This window comes from Rhipicephalus microplus, chromosome 6, assembly GCF_043290135.1.
Source record: "Rhipicephalus microplus isolate Deutch F79 chromosome 6, USDA_Rmic, whole genome shotgun sequence".
Classification (NCBI taxonomy): Eukaryota; Metazoa; Arthropoda; class Arachnida; order Ixodida; family Ixodidae; genus Rhipicephalus; species Rhipicephalus microplus.
This window is the reverse complement of record NC_134705.1, coordinates 35,463,771-35,481,952: the sequence shown is the minus strand read 5'-3', so window position 1 is coordinate 35,481,952 and position 18,182 is coordinate 35,463,771. Positions and strand designations below refer to the sequence as shown.

The 18,182-nt window shown below is 45.5% G+C and overlaps 1 protein-coding gene across 1 annotated transcript in view; it reads right to left on the bottom strand.

The window, feature by feature from the left end:
• Window positions 1-6,135: 6,135 nt before the first annotated feature.
• LOC119185740 (cystatin-2) overlaps window positions 6,136-18,182 on the bottom strand; it is a 59,137-nt gene continuing 47,090 nt past the window's right edge. Inside the window, exons 2-3 of the mRNA XM_037434630.2 lie at window positions 9,921-10,028; window positions 6,136-6,481 (exon numbers count right to left, since the gene is read on the bottom strand). Coding sequence (XP_037290527.1) covers window positions 6,401-6,481; window positions 9,921-10,028 — 189 coding nt within the window. The 3' untranslated portion in view covers window positions 6,136-6,400. The remainder of the gene's footprint in view (window positions 6,482-9,920; window positions 10,029-18,182) is intronic.

The following is an 18,182-nucleotide window of genomic DNA, read 5'->3' as shown; positions in this document are numbered from 1 at the left end:
TTAGTCGGTGACGGTTACTCGCTCAGGGTCCCGGAATGGGCGGATGTGGGTCCTCCAGCATTCTGTCGGCAGTCATCGCGGGGAAAGTGACTGGCATACTGCGACAGGGAAACATTTTACGGTGATGCTACAGCGAGAAAGCAGCTGCCTTATTCATTCCTTGACCTAATTTCTGTGATTTTTATGGACGAAACACCATAGGACGTAGGCTGCCTCAACTCGAGAGCGGTGGGCGCGAGTTGATTGACGAAGTGCTCAACCGAGATCTAGCATCCATGCGTGGCATACCTATTATCATGCAATACTGGCAAGAACGCCTCAAGGAACTCTTTGCCATGATTTGCCAGCTGCGCAAACCACACACGTCGCTCATGCTTTCTGCCGTGGCAATACACTAGGACAGGCTCCTCGAAAATCTGGCACGGCTGCGAGTGGGATTCACGATTTACCCATGTACCTTTGGCGCTTCAACCACTCATCATCATTCACTTAGTGTATATGCTGTGAGTTTTCGACAAGCCATTCAGAAATAAGCGACGATGTGTTTTTACACCTCGCAAAGTTTCCACTGAATATTACTGTTGAGATCGCGTTCAGTAAGCTGTTTATTTCCTTCACTACGTGCTACTTTTAGTGTTTTATTTATACTACAGAGACTATGCTGGTTATTTTCTTTACCTTTGTTAGTTTGTGAATGCCCATGCTGTGTACGTTGAAGTTGGTTTGTTAAGTAATCTCTTAGCGTTGTTGTCGGTATTGACGCATGATACTTTGCTCTTTTATTGCGTTCTTGTTTCAATCGCCTTTCAACACTCTTTTCGGACAAGAAAATTCTGGCTTTGTAACGAAAGAGCTTCTAATCGCTGTGAATACATTGCTTTTTTAAACTGTAGCCGCATTCATCGTGTAACAACTGAATAAGCCATGTACTTCCTGATAGTTCAAGGCAGATATGAACTACACTTGTATAGGATGCCTGTTCGCAAGTGTAGACGTTCACGTATTCAATTTCCACCTTTTTTACATGCGGAGCATGTTATACTAGGGGTTAGTCATGAGCCGTCGGCGTCCACAGCCTCCCCTCCACCTCCACCAGCCATCTGTCGATCCCTTCCTCCTCTCAACACAGCGCGTGCTGCGCTCGCTTCTGCCCTCCGCGCGCCGCGCGACCTTAAGTTTTACGTGCGCCAGCTGTATCCTAACGCGCGCATGCGCAGGCCGGGGACCGGCGCTCGCTATAAATAACCCAGTGTCGGGAGACACTCACGCAATTGACGTCGTGCGAGACCCTGTACTCCGCAGAGTGGACGTGCTTTGCTTCACCGAGACGTGGAGCGCCACCGATGACGTCGACGTGGTGGGATACACTCCGGCTGTGTGCACGGACGAGTTCCAACGACCTGTGGACGGCGTGGGAATTTACGGCAAGCGTGACGACGTCGACTGCGTCGAAGACCTCCAACTGCGGCCCGGCGCTCAACAACGCGCCAACGGTGAGCATTGCGTCGCTAACGTCTGCGTTATCGACGTCATGACGATGTACCTCGCGCCCAACCTATCCCGTGCCGCTGTGGAGAAGTACGCCGACGAAGCCCTGAAGAATACCTGAAACAACGACCGCAACGACGACCCTTCGTGATAGTTGGTGACTTCAACGTCGACGTCATCAAGGACGATTGGGTGGTCGACTACATGGAGTCGCGGCACTCGCTGAAACGAGCAACGCACGACGTCAAACATCATCCGACCACGGTTCGCGGGAGGTGCATCGACCACGTCTTTGCAAATTTCTACCTTCGACCGCTGCAACCCGACCCACTCACCTTTCACTTTACGGATAATAAAGCCATCTTGCTGAAAATACCAAAAGCGTCTCATCAATAAACATCGTCTTTCGCAGCACACGTGCGTGCGTGTTCACTCGTGTTCACTCGTGTTCACTCATAACACACACGCATGTCGCAAATTAAAAACCACATTTATCGCAGTTCAACATATATGCTCCGACTGCTAACCAGTGTTCCCACTTGGACTGCGGTCATTTTTTTGTTCCATTCTCTTTTAAGCCTCGGTGTACTTCAAATTCGAATAAGCCCTGACTGGCAGAAATTTTGGCTGTTGGTGCTTGTGAGTGGTGCCTGAACCGCAATTTCTCATACAAGTTCGTTATTAAAAATAAGTAGTGTCAGTTTTATGTAGCTGTTATCTACAACCAAGCGATCGGCAGAACGAAGCGCTAAATTCAAATTTCTTCAGCACTTTAAGCCTTTATATTAAGCTTGTATTAGCGCGGCACATATGAACAAAGGAAAAGGGAAAATACGTCACAGACGTCAAGAAAAGTAGCCGCTAAACTTCCAACTGTTTATTTCATACTCTTCGCATCCATCATATACATGCGTAAAATCACAACTCATCTTGCACGTGGTCTCATTCTAAGATAGTACAATTCTTCGCCCGTCTTGGCAATTGATGGAGAACTCACACACGTCTCCAATGTCTGCTACGGCTTCAGCTTGTTTAATTTCACGTGTGAGACGATTCTGTGAATTTCAGTCTCGTTACAATATCTGCGCTGTGCATTCAAAATAAACTGCGTACTCCAAACATTTTTTTAAGTTTTCGCTCCTGCTCCTTCTCTCAAAGCAAAAGCGTGGGCAGCATGCTTTCAATCACACAAAAATCTACCTTATGGTAGACAGCACAATCAGTGGAAAGCCATGGAAATATATCGGCTTAGCCAACAAGAAGGCTAGGTACAGCCGGTGTTAAACACTGGAAAAGAAAGAATGGTGGAGATGCTGATAAAAGAGACTGGCAAGAAATATTGGAGCTGGTAATATTTATAGAATGTTGGCGACACGTAAGACAGACAAATCAGCTTAAGCAATCCTTGCCATTATTGGCGATATGTTGGACGGACAACATTGGCTGGAGCCATCTTCGCAAATTCATTGAGCAAGTTCATTGAGCGCAGCAAGTTCATTGAGCGATGAAAACAGCAAGCATTGAAACGGCAAGTTCATTGAGCGATGGCATCTTTAAATGCAAGGCATTCTCTTTCTGTAAGAGCGTAATTTACCGCGTTCCTAAGCAGTTTGCGGAAATAACAGGCAGTGAGATGTTCCTTGTTGTGGTGGGGTTACTTCAGCACTTCAACAATGCCTTCTCAAAACATCGTCTCAGAACCATACACTGAACATCGTCTCAAAGATTCTATATGTGAAGCAGCGTTTCTTTAGTTATCCGATCCATAAAAGCCTTCTCGCATGCTTCTGCCCATGTCCACTTGCTTCTTTTGTGAAATAGTTTTGTGAGTGGGAGAGCGATATCGCTAAAATAAGCGATATATAGACTTTAAGTGCTTACAGTGTCCAAAAAACGCTGCAAGTGGTTTTCCCGTTTGCGTGTTGAAAATTTGAGTATTGCAGCCACATTACTTTGCTAAGGTGTCACTATTCCTTGTGAATCTTAGTTGCCCGAATTTTCAATGCTAGCTCTTGCAAATTGGCAATTCTTTTCGTTTTAGTGTCACGTTCTCGTCTTTAAGAGCTTTCAGTAGTCCGTCAAAGTATTCTACACGGTTTTCAAATGCCTTCAAGTTGTCAAGTATGACGTTGTCAAAGTAATTGCAAACACTAGTGACCTCATCTTTGGATAATAATATTTCCATGGTTCTTTAAAAAGTAGTCTGAGTGTGCTTTAACCTGAACAACAATACCAACCCCTCATAATGAAATTTAGTCATGACAAACAATGTTTTCTGAACGTCGTCGTGATGTATGCGGACATGCCAGTATCCCCATGTTAGATCTAGCATTGTAAAAAAGCTGACCTTTCTCCAGTGGTCTACAATATCATCTATACCTGCTATTCTTTGAATTATCGGATACTGTTATGCATTGATCTTTCGAGAGTCTGTGCGTAGACAATAGACGAGTACATCCTTTGCTGTTTTTTCTCCGCTAACACCACTGACGCAGAATATACGGCGACAACGAGGACCTCATAACACTTTGCTTAATGAGGGCGTCCACTTGATAATTCTTGCTTTGTCTGCCTGTGAACATTTGTATGGTACTCAATGAATAGGAACAGCACTGGTTAGTACGATCCTGTGTTGCTAAGCAGTAATGCATCTACTATGTGCCAAAAGTTTCGAGGAAATCCCATCATACATATTTAAAAGAAAGTTGAGCTCTGCAAATTGATGCTCTTACAAGTTTTTTTATTAAATTAAGGGCTCTCATCAGAAGTGCTGTAGTGTTTTTCCTGTTTTGGGATTTTTATGTTAAATTTTTCAAGTCGTCTTACTCGCTTGCTTTTCAAAATTCCAGAAAGACAGAAGTACAAATTGGCTCACTTTTCAAATTTACAAACAGATTGAAATACAAAGTCCTGTCCAGGCCAAGAAATATTGCTGTTCTCAGACCTCGCAAAACGTGTGCATAAATTTTCTTTGTGAAATTCCCAGTTATCAATTGAGTGCTTACACGACCAAAAGTTCAAATGCTTGAACTAACTTGCTGCACCACTATGTAGAAGTCTCTCATCAACTGAATCTTTAGCCGTATGTAGACATCTTTACTACGACAAGCAATTGTGGCTTCTGTATCAAGAATTGCAGTGGCGTTCCGTTGATGAGGAAACCAAACTGTAATAATGAAACTCTGGATCACTGTCCTCTTTTCCCGCTCTAGTCTCAATAGCGGACACGTTGCTGCAGCGTGCACAATTGCTGTAACATTCAAACTGTAGTGGGAAACCAGCAGCTGAGCAATACCTCTATTCCTTTTGCGGGACACGCGTTTGAGAAGTCGATGTTCGCTGCTGCGGTCTGCTGACGAGACGTGGTGCTCTTGATGCAGTACTAGAGTACGAGTAACGGATATTCTAAGATGTCTCGACCGTTTGGTAGCGGCGAACCACTATGATGACGAGCTGAAAGACAGTCTGGCGAACACCAGTTCCACATCAAGAGAGACACTGTGAGTGAGTCCAGAAATGGTGTAGCACTCTTTAACGTCGGCCAAGGATGCAGTCCTTTTTTGTCGTCGTAGTAATCCCTGATAGTCTGCCTTCCTTTCAGTCGGTAGTGGATGCAGAGACGGAAGGCATCTCCGTCAGTCGGAGCTAAGAGGGCTTGCATGTCACGCTATATGAATATTCTATGTCTCGTCATTGCCGAAAACCTCTGTGAGGTACCATTTGAACGTTTCACCTTTGAGGTATTCGCTGAAGTGACTGACTCTATTGTGGTGTGTCCGTGATGCCTCGGTCACGTTCGTGTCGAAAAAGAGTAGCCACAATTGTCGGCGGGAACTTCTGGTGTGCCATTGTAATTCGATATTTTGAGCGGAGGCTTTGGTCCAGCCATGGCCGGTTGATCAGGTCAATCCTGTCGTTTTGCGCGACGTTAGAGAACAGAGATACGATGTGGTTTACATGTGATCAATTTATTCTAATGCACGCGCACCTCTTCGTCGACTTTTTTCTGCCTTCGCCTTGTGATACAATATGTGTATATATATATATATATATATATATATATATATATATATATATATATATATATATATATATATATATATATATATATATATTACGCTTGTTTTCACGTACCAGCTTCAGGCTTCTTTTCTGATACGTACCGGACTCACTCTGAAGTTTTCCACTGATTATATTTTTCACGCCTGAAGCCCTATCACAGTGACCTGTTCGTCTAATAGCAGTAGGCACCGGGATGGTGCTTTGCCGCCCGGGGTAATGTCACGGGCATAGAAAGGTACCTCAGGTACGGATGCAGAAATGACGCAGAAGGGGTGAAGACGACGATGTTGTTGGGAGGCTGTGTCTGGACTGCCCTGTTGTCCTGCATCCTTGCACACTGCGTGCAGTGTTAGCCCAACCGGCGTTAACTTATTAAATACTCCCCGTTGCAATTTGTATATACATTTATATCAGATTGTCCGAGCTTTCCCAGATGCAGCTCAGAACCAAAGCGAAACATCAACAAAACTGCTTTGCATGCGGGTTGTCTAACTTTTACGAGACTGTTGCATTGGACCTAAAACACTTTGCTCCTTCTGCATGTATGTATACACACTTTACCAAAAAAGTATCACTACACAGTCATTCATTGTTGGCTTGTATTTATTTTTGTATTATTGATGATACAAGTAGCGGCTACTGTTGTTCATGCAATCAACAATTTTTAATAAACATTTTTGGTATTGACGTACTGACCGCACATTCTACATCATGTGCACATATTTTGTAAGGTCGGACCTACTGACGAGTTTTCATTGTACTTGTCCTTTTCTTCTTCTACGCGCTACAATTTAACCGATTCAGCCTTACGTAGGAATGGTTTGGTTTTAGGCGTACACAAATATTGAAGCTAAGCGCATCGAAGAGAAGTCAGAGACCGCACATTTTCCCAGGGCCTCTCGTAGACGACAGCTGTGCAGGTCGCCTTCGCCTGTAATGAAAATACCATCCACATTGAAAAACTGAATACCTGCCACAGAGAGGTCATAGTTACCGTTGACAACAATATTTTGAAATGAATCTGTTTCCGTCATTTTATATGCAATGTTTCATTGCATGCATAGCCAGAATTGTCTGTGCTGTAAGTATAGCTCGAGGTACTTTCATTCTTGGATAAACTACGCAGCACTATATAGGCCTATAACGCGGTCAGATACTTAATTCTTGTAAATTTGTTCAGTCGAAAAACGCTGTTGAGAAACCATTCGTCACGTATTCCTAATACTGTGGTATTAGTACTATGGTCGAAAAGCTGCTCCCAGCATTATACGAACCTATTGAATTTGTTTGATATTTGCCACTAGAGCCCTCTCCACTGAAAGGTGGATGGCACAGCCAGGCGTACTACATACCATGTACCAATGGTAACAAATACAACTGACTAACAAACCGAAAACAGTGTAGGAGATATTATTTGTAGTATGTTTATTACTTTATAAGAATTCTCTCGTAGACGTCAAGGTATAAAGCAGAAGAAAATAAGAATTGATTCTGGTTGAAATTAAACCAACAACCTTCGTACACCTTCAAAGTTCTTCCAATTAAGCCACAGCGCCCTCGTGTTCCCTTTTAAAATGACAGTTTTATTGGGATACTTCGATGCAAACCTGTGGGTCTCCCTGTCTGTTCGTGTCTGCCCAACAATCCCACAAAAGTTGAAGCCCGTGCTCCAAGCCCACCCATCTTAATATGGTGGCTGTGTTCAAACTTGTGACCATTGAGAATCAAAAAACAATCATGACGTATGCACCAGGTGCTACATCAATACGTAAGTGATAGGCAGCGTGTGTTTTTACTTATAAACTGTTTGTATAGGTAGTTCTAAAGACCGAAGTATGCGTTGTGCAGCGCCGACAATAATAATAATAATAATAATAATAATAATAATAATAATATTAATAATAATAATAATAATAATAATAATGTTTTAGTTTTCATCAATAGTTTCATGAAGGACAACTACAGCTAAAAGCTACACTCCGAAAGGGGCAGCTTGACAAAGGCCCACAGCAGCCTTTTATCTTGACAGCAGTGGCAAACAGTCAGGAATACGAACATAACAACAAAAGAAAAGCACTAAAGCAAATCAAGTCCAAATTTAAAAAAATAAAAATAGCAACCATTTTAATACAGCAACAGCAAAGAAATATTAAAAACTAAACATGTGTGTATCGCGCAGTTGAGTCTGTGTATACCGTGTAAGAAATCTATGCTAGCTTTCACATATTTATTAAGTAACGTAGGAACTATGTAGGATAACTTGACTGTGGAGTAGTTAGTTCTCAATGTTTTTATTTTCTATGTGTTCGTTTCGTGTTTCAAACAATTTAATGCGACGCCATGAACGAAAAAGCGGGTTGTCTCCTACTCAGTAAAGTAGGACGCCTCACTGAAAAATGCAGGGGTTGTACCTACAACGACTTCGTGCTGTCACTTACCTATGGCTCTGCGTTCTAAAAAATTTCGTTCCTTCACAATAAATTAACATGGTGCCATACCTCACACAGCACCTCAAGACAGTAGGCTATGGTCTTTCTGCGTTCTTTGCTGTAATACACTGAAGTACGTTGCCGATTTCTGTTTTCTTTATGTGCATGTAAACATGTGTGTGTCAACCAGCGCCATTTATTGGAACATGGTTTAATACGCGCCTGCGTTATATAAAACTTGGGGCACTCTTCGGCGAGTTTCATCAGGCGCTGCGGCTTTTGACAATTTTACGCAGTGTAAGAGACTAGATGGTTTGTTTCTTTTTTAAGGCGATAGTCTTTCTTGGCGACCTTGACGCAAAACTATTGGTCTGTCTGTCTGTTTGTCTGTCTGTCTGTCTGTCTGTCTGTCTGTCCGTCCATCCGTCCGTTTGTCCATCCGTCCGTCCGTCACGTCTGATGTCTGTCTGTCTGTACATTTGTCTGTTTGTCCACTCTTAACAGCACCGGGTACTGGAAACGGCCGACCCTATTCGCAGCACCCACCAATGGTGCTCAATTTTTAGCGTTCGTACATGTGAAATTATCAATTAAAATCCATTATTGCGCATGTCTGGGGCACCATAACAACTCGTATATAATCTGCATGTGCGTCTTTTACTAGAAAAGGCATACATAAGTAATTTTAGGACCGTAGCGCTTATCACGCTGCGCTGACCATGCAATGCTTGCACGAAGAGACGAGTGTTTCCAACGCTTTGCTAAGACGAGACGGTGGTGGCCCCTACCCGTCGCCTTGCGTTCTACACCTTATCACCTTCGAGACGGGCGCGCACACCCGTCTCAAAGCCACGCGGTTCGTTTTTCAAGAAAACTGCCAGAAGGCGCTCATGTCTCAAGTGTGACGTGGCTTCATGCGCTCGTCCGCCTCCTTTGCACGCTATAGGCACTCTAACGCTGCTGCTCCATAATACCATTTACCGATTTTCTTGCACAGAACATCAAATAAATGTTTTTTTTCACTCTCACCACACGCAAGATTATCGTCTTTCGGTGACATTTGCAGATTTAATGCATATACGGGGCCAATTTTTTTATACGGCTTCATAAATCCTTCTTTGATAGGAATATCTAACGCCATCTTCAGAATATATAGTTTTCATTCTTTGAGGTTTATCTCGCATACTAACCAAGCATGTCTGCCTAGAATCGCAAAGACTAATCGAAGTTCATTTTTTTTAGATTTCGAAAATGCACTCTATCCTCTGTTATGAAAAAACCTTTTCGTCAACCCTACCCTCTTCGTCACAAGAAGTCGACATACAGAAGTTGATGGTGAGCCTTGTTAGAACATCCGAATATGCTAGTGAGAAACGATTTCATTGAGTGACATGATAATTAAAACTGTAGAAGTAATGCTAGGTTTGTTAGTCTTGCGATGGTGTGAATGATAGAAAATGACTAGTGGCAATATATTTCTACAGTGTTAGCGCTTTCTGTTTTTGTTGTTGCTTGCACACATAGAGCAGTCATAAGGGTCTATTATAAGTGTAACTCGGCTCCTTTGGTGTGCCAGCAGACAAACAAATGAATAGTTCTCACTATCCTTTCATATAAAAATAGTGAAGCCAATATTTTGGTTCTGGAAGTTACATGACTCATCAGGTTTCTAACAATGTCAGGTTTTCTTTGCTCGCGTAGCGCACAAAACAATGTGTTCAGAAAAAATAAACCTGAGTAACAAGCAGTAGCCACAAGGATGCTGTAACGCATAGCTGGTTCGAACGCACGATAGAGTGTACACAGCGCGAACTTTCCACATTTCTGCCTATCATGAAGTTCAGCAATTTTTTACAACACTTCATATTAACAATTCAAAAATTGCTTCATTATTGCATTTATATTGAGAACAGTAGAAAGTGCAAAGCTATAAATGCTTACCTGATTGTTCTTAGGTGGGCAACGTTCAGCGTTGTACTCTACTTCGGCTATTATGCAATCAGTGGTGGTAATGGTGAAGGTTAGACGGTAATTCACGCCGGCGACAATCTGAAAAAAGGCAACACAAAACATTTTGAGGGCTCCTGTGGTTTTCGACCGCCTTCTAAGAATATAGGTGAGAAATGTATGCTCTGGTAGATCACTAGGCGCGCCGTGATTCTTGCCATAGGCCCTGAACGAGCCCGGCACTCGGTGAAGCTTCCCCGCTCAAGCATGGCCAAAGGACTGAAAAGTCACACCCGAGCCTGGCCAAAACTCGAAAAAATATTTCAACTACCCAGACCGGCACAGCTCGACTGCAGATCCAGCCCGGCGTGGGTACTAGTCAATAATCTGTGGACCTTTTTAATCTGTAAACTTGTGTAGACGATGCCTCGCAAAGAGCCCTTGCAACAGTTTTTCAAGTAGCCATGGAATTTATTCACTAAGGTAGCTTATTGCCTCACAAATTCGCCACCGTGAAAGGTCTTCGAATCCTTCCTGTACGAGTCGAGGCAACATGATACTCAATCTCTCCACAGCAAAACATTTAGAACAGAAGAGAACAGAGCGAAGTTACGAACTTGCCGCACGCTGAAATTTCATTCTCTCTTCTCTCGTACCAACGAATGCTCCGGAACTATGAGCTATGTGCTTGAGCTTGAGCTATGTGCGGGGAAAGAAAATGCGTAACGCGCGCCTCGTGATTTTTTTTTTGTGCATATACGCGGTTTCTCAGTGTAATCGCGCGCGCATGCGTGGACAAGCTATGGCATCCTGAGGTGGCCTCAGTATACTTTGTTTCATACATCAGGTGCAACGCTGTAGAACCTACGCAAGGAGTTCGGTCAGCAATATGTGCGACTACGTGAGTCTCGCACTCGGATTTTATTGTTGTAAATGCTCCTGCGAGACGAGCACGAACGCGCACGAGCAGCGTTGCGAAAGGCTACAAATAACACATGAAAAAATGAAAATAAGCAGACGCTAAGTAATCCAGAGCAACTTACAGACAGCCGTATAACGGGGCGTCTTTATCTGCGACGCACAGAGCATCTTCATTTATTGCTAAGCTCAAAGGGGGGGGAGAGAATTTTGTCTCAGATGGGCAAATGATCGTGCGATGAAATGCGAAGCATTTCTTAGCGAACTTCAGCGAGTATGCGCGTTCTATCTATCTATCTATCTATCTATCTATCTATCTATCTATCTATCTATCTATCCATCTATCTATCTATCTATCTATCTATCTAGCCGCTTACGACGTTTAGCTCTCCTGGCCGTGCCGGTAATGGTATTGATAACAAACTTGGTATGGCACGACATGACCGTATGACGAGCTTAAGAGACTAGTCATAACATGAAAATCATGATATGTTTGTCATTATTGTCACAATTTACATTCCATGGTCTTGCTGCTCTTGCGGTGGTTTCGTTAAGATGACAAGTTGCAAAACTGATGGGGTATGACATCACTGCATGCGAACACAAACGACAGACCCTAACATGAAAATCATGACATACGTGTCATGTAACGACACGACTACATGCCACACTCATGATGCGCTCGTGGCCCATTCACTAGCTTCACATATACCAGATTTGGTATCACAGGACGTGAAAGGATGACGAAGGCATGTGACTTGCGCAAACATGATAATCATGACATGCAAGTCACGTAAAACATCACTACATGCTACGCTCATAGTGCACTCTCGGCCGTTTCGCTAGCTTCACATGTACCAATTTCGGTATTACGTGGAGCGAACAGATGTCATAGGTAAATCACACATCCAAACATGATAATCATGGCATGCGGGTCATGTAACAACATGACTACATGCCACACTCATGATGCGCTCGCGGCCGTTTCGCTGGCTTCCCATAAGCCTAATTTGGCATTACGTCACGTGAATAGATGATGAAGGTGTGTGACTGGTGCAAACGTGATAATCATGAGATGCATGTCCTGTAAGAACATGACTACATGTCACTCTAAAGGCACCAACACTTCTACGTGACCCGGAGCGGTTGCGCGCTGGCGTTCATTTCGTCGTGTCACGCCGGCGATGCCACGCCAGGGGCACATCTGCCTGCCATATACCCGCAGGCGTGCGCCGCGCTGCTTCGCTTTGACGCATGCGCATTTGAGCGCACCCGGCGTTCCTCCGTCATGAAGAAAGGCAGACGTGGTGCTGTCTGGTAACGTAGTCGCCGCGAAATGCAGCATGTCGCGATTCGCGCCTGTTGCCGCCGGGTCGCGCCGACGAACGCCGATGCTCGCGTTTTGATATGTAGCGTCGCTGCGCCCAGCGTTCGCGCGCGTCAACATTACGCCGGAGTACAACGGGCACTTCATGATGCGCTCGCGGCCGTTACGCCAACTTGACATATACTAAGTTTGGTATTATTACGAAACGTGAATGGACAACGAAGGTATGTGACTGGCGCAAACATGATAATCGTGAAACGCGTATCATGTAGATCTTGACTACATGCTATGCTGATAGCATGCTCGTTGCCCTTACGCTAGCTCCCCATACAACAAATTTCGTATCAGGTGACATGATTAGATGATGAAGGTAACTTACACGTCCAAACTAAATAAACGCGACACGAAAATTATGTACGGCATAATTTACGTCTGTTTCGTAAAGTTTTGCTGATTTTAAAGTGGCATATCAACCTTCCTCATTCTTGATTCGCATATCGACTGCAACCGTACGTGGCATGTGCCATTTTTTTTTCTGCTGTGAACGCATTCATTGCAAGAAGTCTCGCTAGCCTTCACAGCGCTGCTCATGATGTATAGAATAGAGTATAGCGACCGAGCATGCACTGACCGAGCATGCAACAATTTCAGGCAGTTAGTGACACAATGGCTGTGATGAGTGATTTGAAACCTTGTAGAATCTTTTGTCTAGAGAAAAGAAAATATTGTTTAGATGGTTTTGAGAATTTATAGAAAATTGCAAACCACGTGCTTCGTTGCACTACTTAAATAGCACGCGTGATTTGAAGAGCCTCAACGAACGATCGGCAGTATTTTGTGACCATACTGAAAAAGTTTTACGGAGTCCCTTCAAGTGGCAAATGCTACGTTCTGTTGGTTTAACAAGTATGGTTTAACCTATACTGTAACTACGTGTAAAAAGGCCTCGCTGGGGTAGGAGTATACTGGGTACGATGAACTGTTATTTGACAACGCTGTACTGCGCGTAATTGGTGTAAAAGTATAATGTGAGTTGTTAAATTCAGTAAGTAGCAGACATTGTAGCGAGAATGGTTATTTGCAGCATGAATTCAGTTTCAACGGCAAGCGCAAATTTTTGGGACAAAACTCTATTTTCAACTTGTTTTTATTGCACTCGTTATATAATTAAAAGCATGTTCTGCCATCAGATCCATTTTTGAACCGTTCTAGATAGCGAGCGCCTGTCATAAAAGGACCATTACATGGTCACCCAACGATTTCTGGTTTTCTGTGAAAAGCGGAAGTTGGTGGTCTATTATGTATACCCAGACATGAAAAGTAGGCCATAGGATAATACATCAGTGCAAAGCAAGCCCTGGAAGTTGCGGTGGAAAATGGCGTCATGTGCAGCTATGAGCGGAGCCCTCGTTCACTGTACCGAAGTCTCAGCCGCTGAAAATAGTCCACTTTCAGTACCACGCTGACGAAAGCTAAACTAACTAGATATAATTCACGAGCAACTGATCACGGAACAATATAGTTTACCGGAATGAAGTTGCACACACAGCTAGCTGCTTGTGACGTCACGGCTTGCGAGTACGTCAGTACTGCCCCGCTCTCCGGCCACTCACTTGTTTACAAAAATATTCAATTTGAACGAAGTGTTTGACCAAATGAGCTAAACTTTCACCACCTTATTTGTGAATGCAAGACTAATAACACACACGACGCAGATCATGATTTATATAGCACCTCGATCACGGCATTTTAGGCTCAGTCTCACCTGTCATGACTAGAAAAAACAAAGGTTTAACAATTTTATGAATATTATAATCTCGATAAAAACTATAATAAACCGCGCACACCACGTGTACTTTTCGAAATGCGTGTAAAGAGCCGAAAGGAAATAAATATTTCTGATAGCGTTATTTTCGTATTTCACACCGGGTATTTTTGGCAGCCTATAGGGCGAAGAGCTTGTCTTTGTTTATTGTTTTTGTGAAATGTTAATTATTTTTTTTACTTTTTTTCTTACTCTCATCTGTGATGCTTCTGTACTTGGCGGCTCCGAACAGAGGACGATGCTCATCCCTTCTTTTCTTGTGGTGCAGGCTTCGCTGTGCTTTCGCTCTCATGGCTTCACTACAAGTACATCTACGAATGCACCCGTGAAGGGGAACAGGCCGACAAGAACAGCGATAAGGACGACAAGCGAACAGCAAGCATGGCCAACTATCGAGAATTAGACATGCCCGCAGCGTAGCTTGTACTTCACCGGGAGGATCGCGCCATCTCGACTCAGCTATATAAGCACAGCTCGCACGCAAGAGCCCTTCAGTGGACTTGGCGATACCGACCAGAGGACGATGCTCATCCTTTCTTTTCTCGTGATACAGGTTTCGCTATGCTTTCTCTGTCATGGCTTCCCTACGAGTACGGCTACGAATGCACCCGTGAAGGGGAACATGCCGACAAGAACAGCGATAAGGATGACAAGCGAACATCAAGCATGGCCAACGATCGAGAAGCACACATGCCCGCAGCGTATCTTCTACTTCACCGGGACGATCACGCCATCTGGACTCGGCTATATAAGCACAGCTCGCACGCAAGAGCCCTTCAGTGGACTTGGCGGTACCGACCAGAGGACGATGCTGATCCTTTCTTTTCTCGTGATACAGGTTTCCCTGTGCTTTCGCTATCATAGCTTCTCTACGAGTACGGCTACAAATGCACCCGTGAAGGGGAACATGCCGGCAAGAACAGCGATAAGGATGACAAGCGAACATCAAGCATGGCCAACGATCGAGAAGGACACATGCCCGCAGCGTAGCTTCTACTTCACCGGGACGATCACGCCATCTCGACTGGGCTATATAAGCACAGCTCGCACGCAAGAGCCCTTCAGTGGACTAGGCGGTACCGACCAGAGGACGATGCTGACCCTTCCTTTTCTCGTGATACAGGTTTCCCTGTGCTTTCGCTCTCATGGCTTCTCGACGAGTACGGCTACAAATGCACCCGTGAAAGGGAACATGCCGACAAGAACAGCAATAAGGATGACAAGCGAACATCAAGCATGGCCAACGATCGAGAAGGACACATGCCCGCAGCGTAGCTTCTACTTCACCGGGCCGATCATGCCATCTCGACTCGGCTATATAAGCACAGCTCGCACGCAAGAGCCCTTCAGTGGACTTGGCGGTACCGACCAGAGGACGATGCTGATTCTTTCTTTTCTTCTAATCTCGTGATACAGGTTTCCCTGTGCTTTCGCTCTCGTGGCTTCTCTACGAGTACGGCTACAAATGCACCCGTGAAGGGGAACATGCCGACAAGAACAGCAATAAGGATGACAAGCGAACATGAAGCATGGCCAACGATCGAGAAGGACACATGCCCGCAGCGTAGCTTCTACTTCACCGGGACGATCACGCCATCTCGACTCGGCTATATAAGCAAAGCTCGCACGCAAGAGCCCTTCAGTGGACTAGGCGGTACCGACCAGAGGACGATGCTGATCCTTTCTTTTCTCATGATGCAGGTTTCCCTGTGCTTTCGCTCTCATGGCTTCTCTACGAGTACGGCTACAAATGCACCCGTTAAGGGGAACATGCCGACAAGAACAGCAATAAGGATGACAAGCGAACATCAAGCATGGCCAACGATCGAAAAGGACACATGCCCGTAGCGTAGCTTCTACGTCACCGGGACGATCACGCCATCTGGACTCGGCTATATAAGCACAGCTCGCACGCAAGAGCCCTTCAGTGGACTTGGTGGTACCGACCAGAGGACGATGCTCATCCTTTCTTTTCTCGTGATACAGGGTTCGCTATGATTTCTCTGTCATGGCTTCCCTACGAGTACGGCTACGAATGCACCCGTGAAGGGGAACATGCCGACAAGAACAGAGATAAGGATAACAAGCAAACAGCAAGCATGGCCAATGATCGAGGATGACACATGCCCGCAGCGTAGCTTCTACGTCACCGGGACGATTACGCCATCTCGACTCGGCTATATAAGCACAGCTCGCACGGAAGAGCCCTTCAGTGGACTTGGCGATACCAACCAGAGGACGATGCTCATCCTTTCTTTTCTCGTGATACATGTTTCGCTGTGCTTTCACTGTCATGGATTCACTACGAGTACGGCTACAAATGCACCCGTTAAGGGGAACATGCCGACAAGAACAGCAATAAGGATGACAAGCGAACATCAAGCATGGCCAACGATCGAGAAGGACACATGCCCGCAGCGTAGCTTCTACGTCACCGGGACGATCACGGAATCTCGACTCAGCTATATAAGCACAGCTCGCACGCAAGAGCCCTTCAGTGGACTTGGCGGTACCGACGAGAGGAAGATGCTCATCCTTTCTTTTCTCGTGATACAGGTTTCGCTATGCTTTCGCTGTCATGGCTTCTCTACGAGTACGGCTACAAATGCACTCGTGAAGGGGAACATGCCGACAAGAACAGCAATAAGGATAACAAGCAAACAGCAAGCATGGCCAATGATCGAGGATGACACATGCCCGCAGCGTAGCTTCTACGTCACCGGGACAATCACGCCATCTCGACTCGGCTATATCAGCACAGCTCGCTCGGAAGAGCCCTTCAGTGGACTTGGCGGTAGTGACCAGAGGACGATGCTCATCCTTTCTTTTCTCGTGATACAGGTTTCGCTGTGCTTTCGCTGTCATGGATTTCCTACGAGTACGGCTACGAATGCACCCGTGAAGGGGAACATGCCGACAAGAACAGAGATAAGGATAACAAGCAAACAGCAAGCATGGCCAATGATCGAGGATGACACATGCCCGCAGCGTAGCTTCTACGTCACCGGGACGATCACGCCCTCTCGACTCGGCTATATAAGCACAGCTCGCACGGAAGAGCCCTTCAGTGGACTTGGCGATACCAACCAGAGGACGATGCTCATCCTTTCTTTTCTCGAGATACAGGTTTCGCTATGCTTTCTCTGTCATGGCTTCCCTACGAGTACGGCTACGAATGCACCCGTGAAGGGGAACATGCCGACAAGAACCGCAATAAGGATGACAAGCGAACATCAAGCATGGCCAACGATCGCGAATGACACATGCCCGCAGCGTAGCTTCTACGTCACCGTGACGATCACGGAATCTCGACTCGGCTTTATAAGCACAGCTCGAACGCAAGAGCCCTTCAGTGGACTAGGCGGTACCGACCAGAGGACGATGCTGATCCTTTCTTTTCTCATGATGCAGGTTTCCCTGTGCTTTCGCTCTCATGGCTTCTCTACGAGTACGGCTACAAATGCACCCGTTAAGGGGAACATGCCGACAAGAACAGCAATAAGGATGACAAGCGAACATCAAGCATGGCCAACGATCGAGAAGGACACATGCCCGTAGCGTAGCTTCTACGTCACCGGGACGATCACGCCATCTGGACTCGGCTATATAAGCACAGCTCGCACGCAAGAGCCCTTCAGTGGACTTGGTGGTACCGACCAGAGGACGATGCTCATCCTTTCTTTTCTCGTGATACAGGGTTCGCTATGATTTCTCTGTCATGGCTTCCCTACGAGTACGGCTACGAATGCACCCGTGAAGGGGAACATGCCGACAAGAACCGCAATAAGGATGACAAGCGAACATCAAGCATGGCCAACGATCGCGAATGACACATGCCCGCAGCGTAGCTTCTACGTCACCGTGACGATCACGGAATCTCGACTCGGCTATATAAGCACAGCTCGAACGCAAGAGCCCTTCAGTGGACTAGGCGGTACCGACCAGAGGACGATGCTGATCCTTTCTTTTCTCATGATGCAGGTTTCCCTGTGCTTTCGCTCTCATGGCTTCTCTACGAGTACGGCTACAAATGCACCCGTTAAGGGGAACATGCCGACAAGAACAGCAATAAGGATGACAAGCGAACATCAAGCATGGCCAACGATCGAGAAGGACACATGCCCGTAGCGTAGCTTCTACGTCACCGGGACGATCACGCCATCTGGACTCGGCTATATAAGCACAG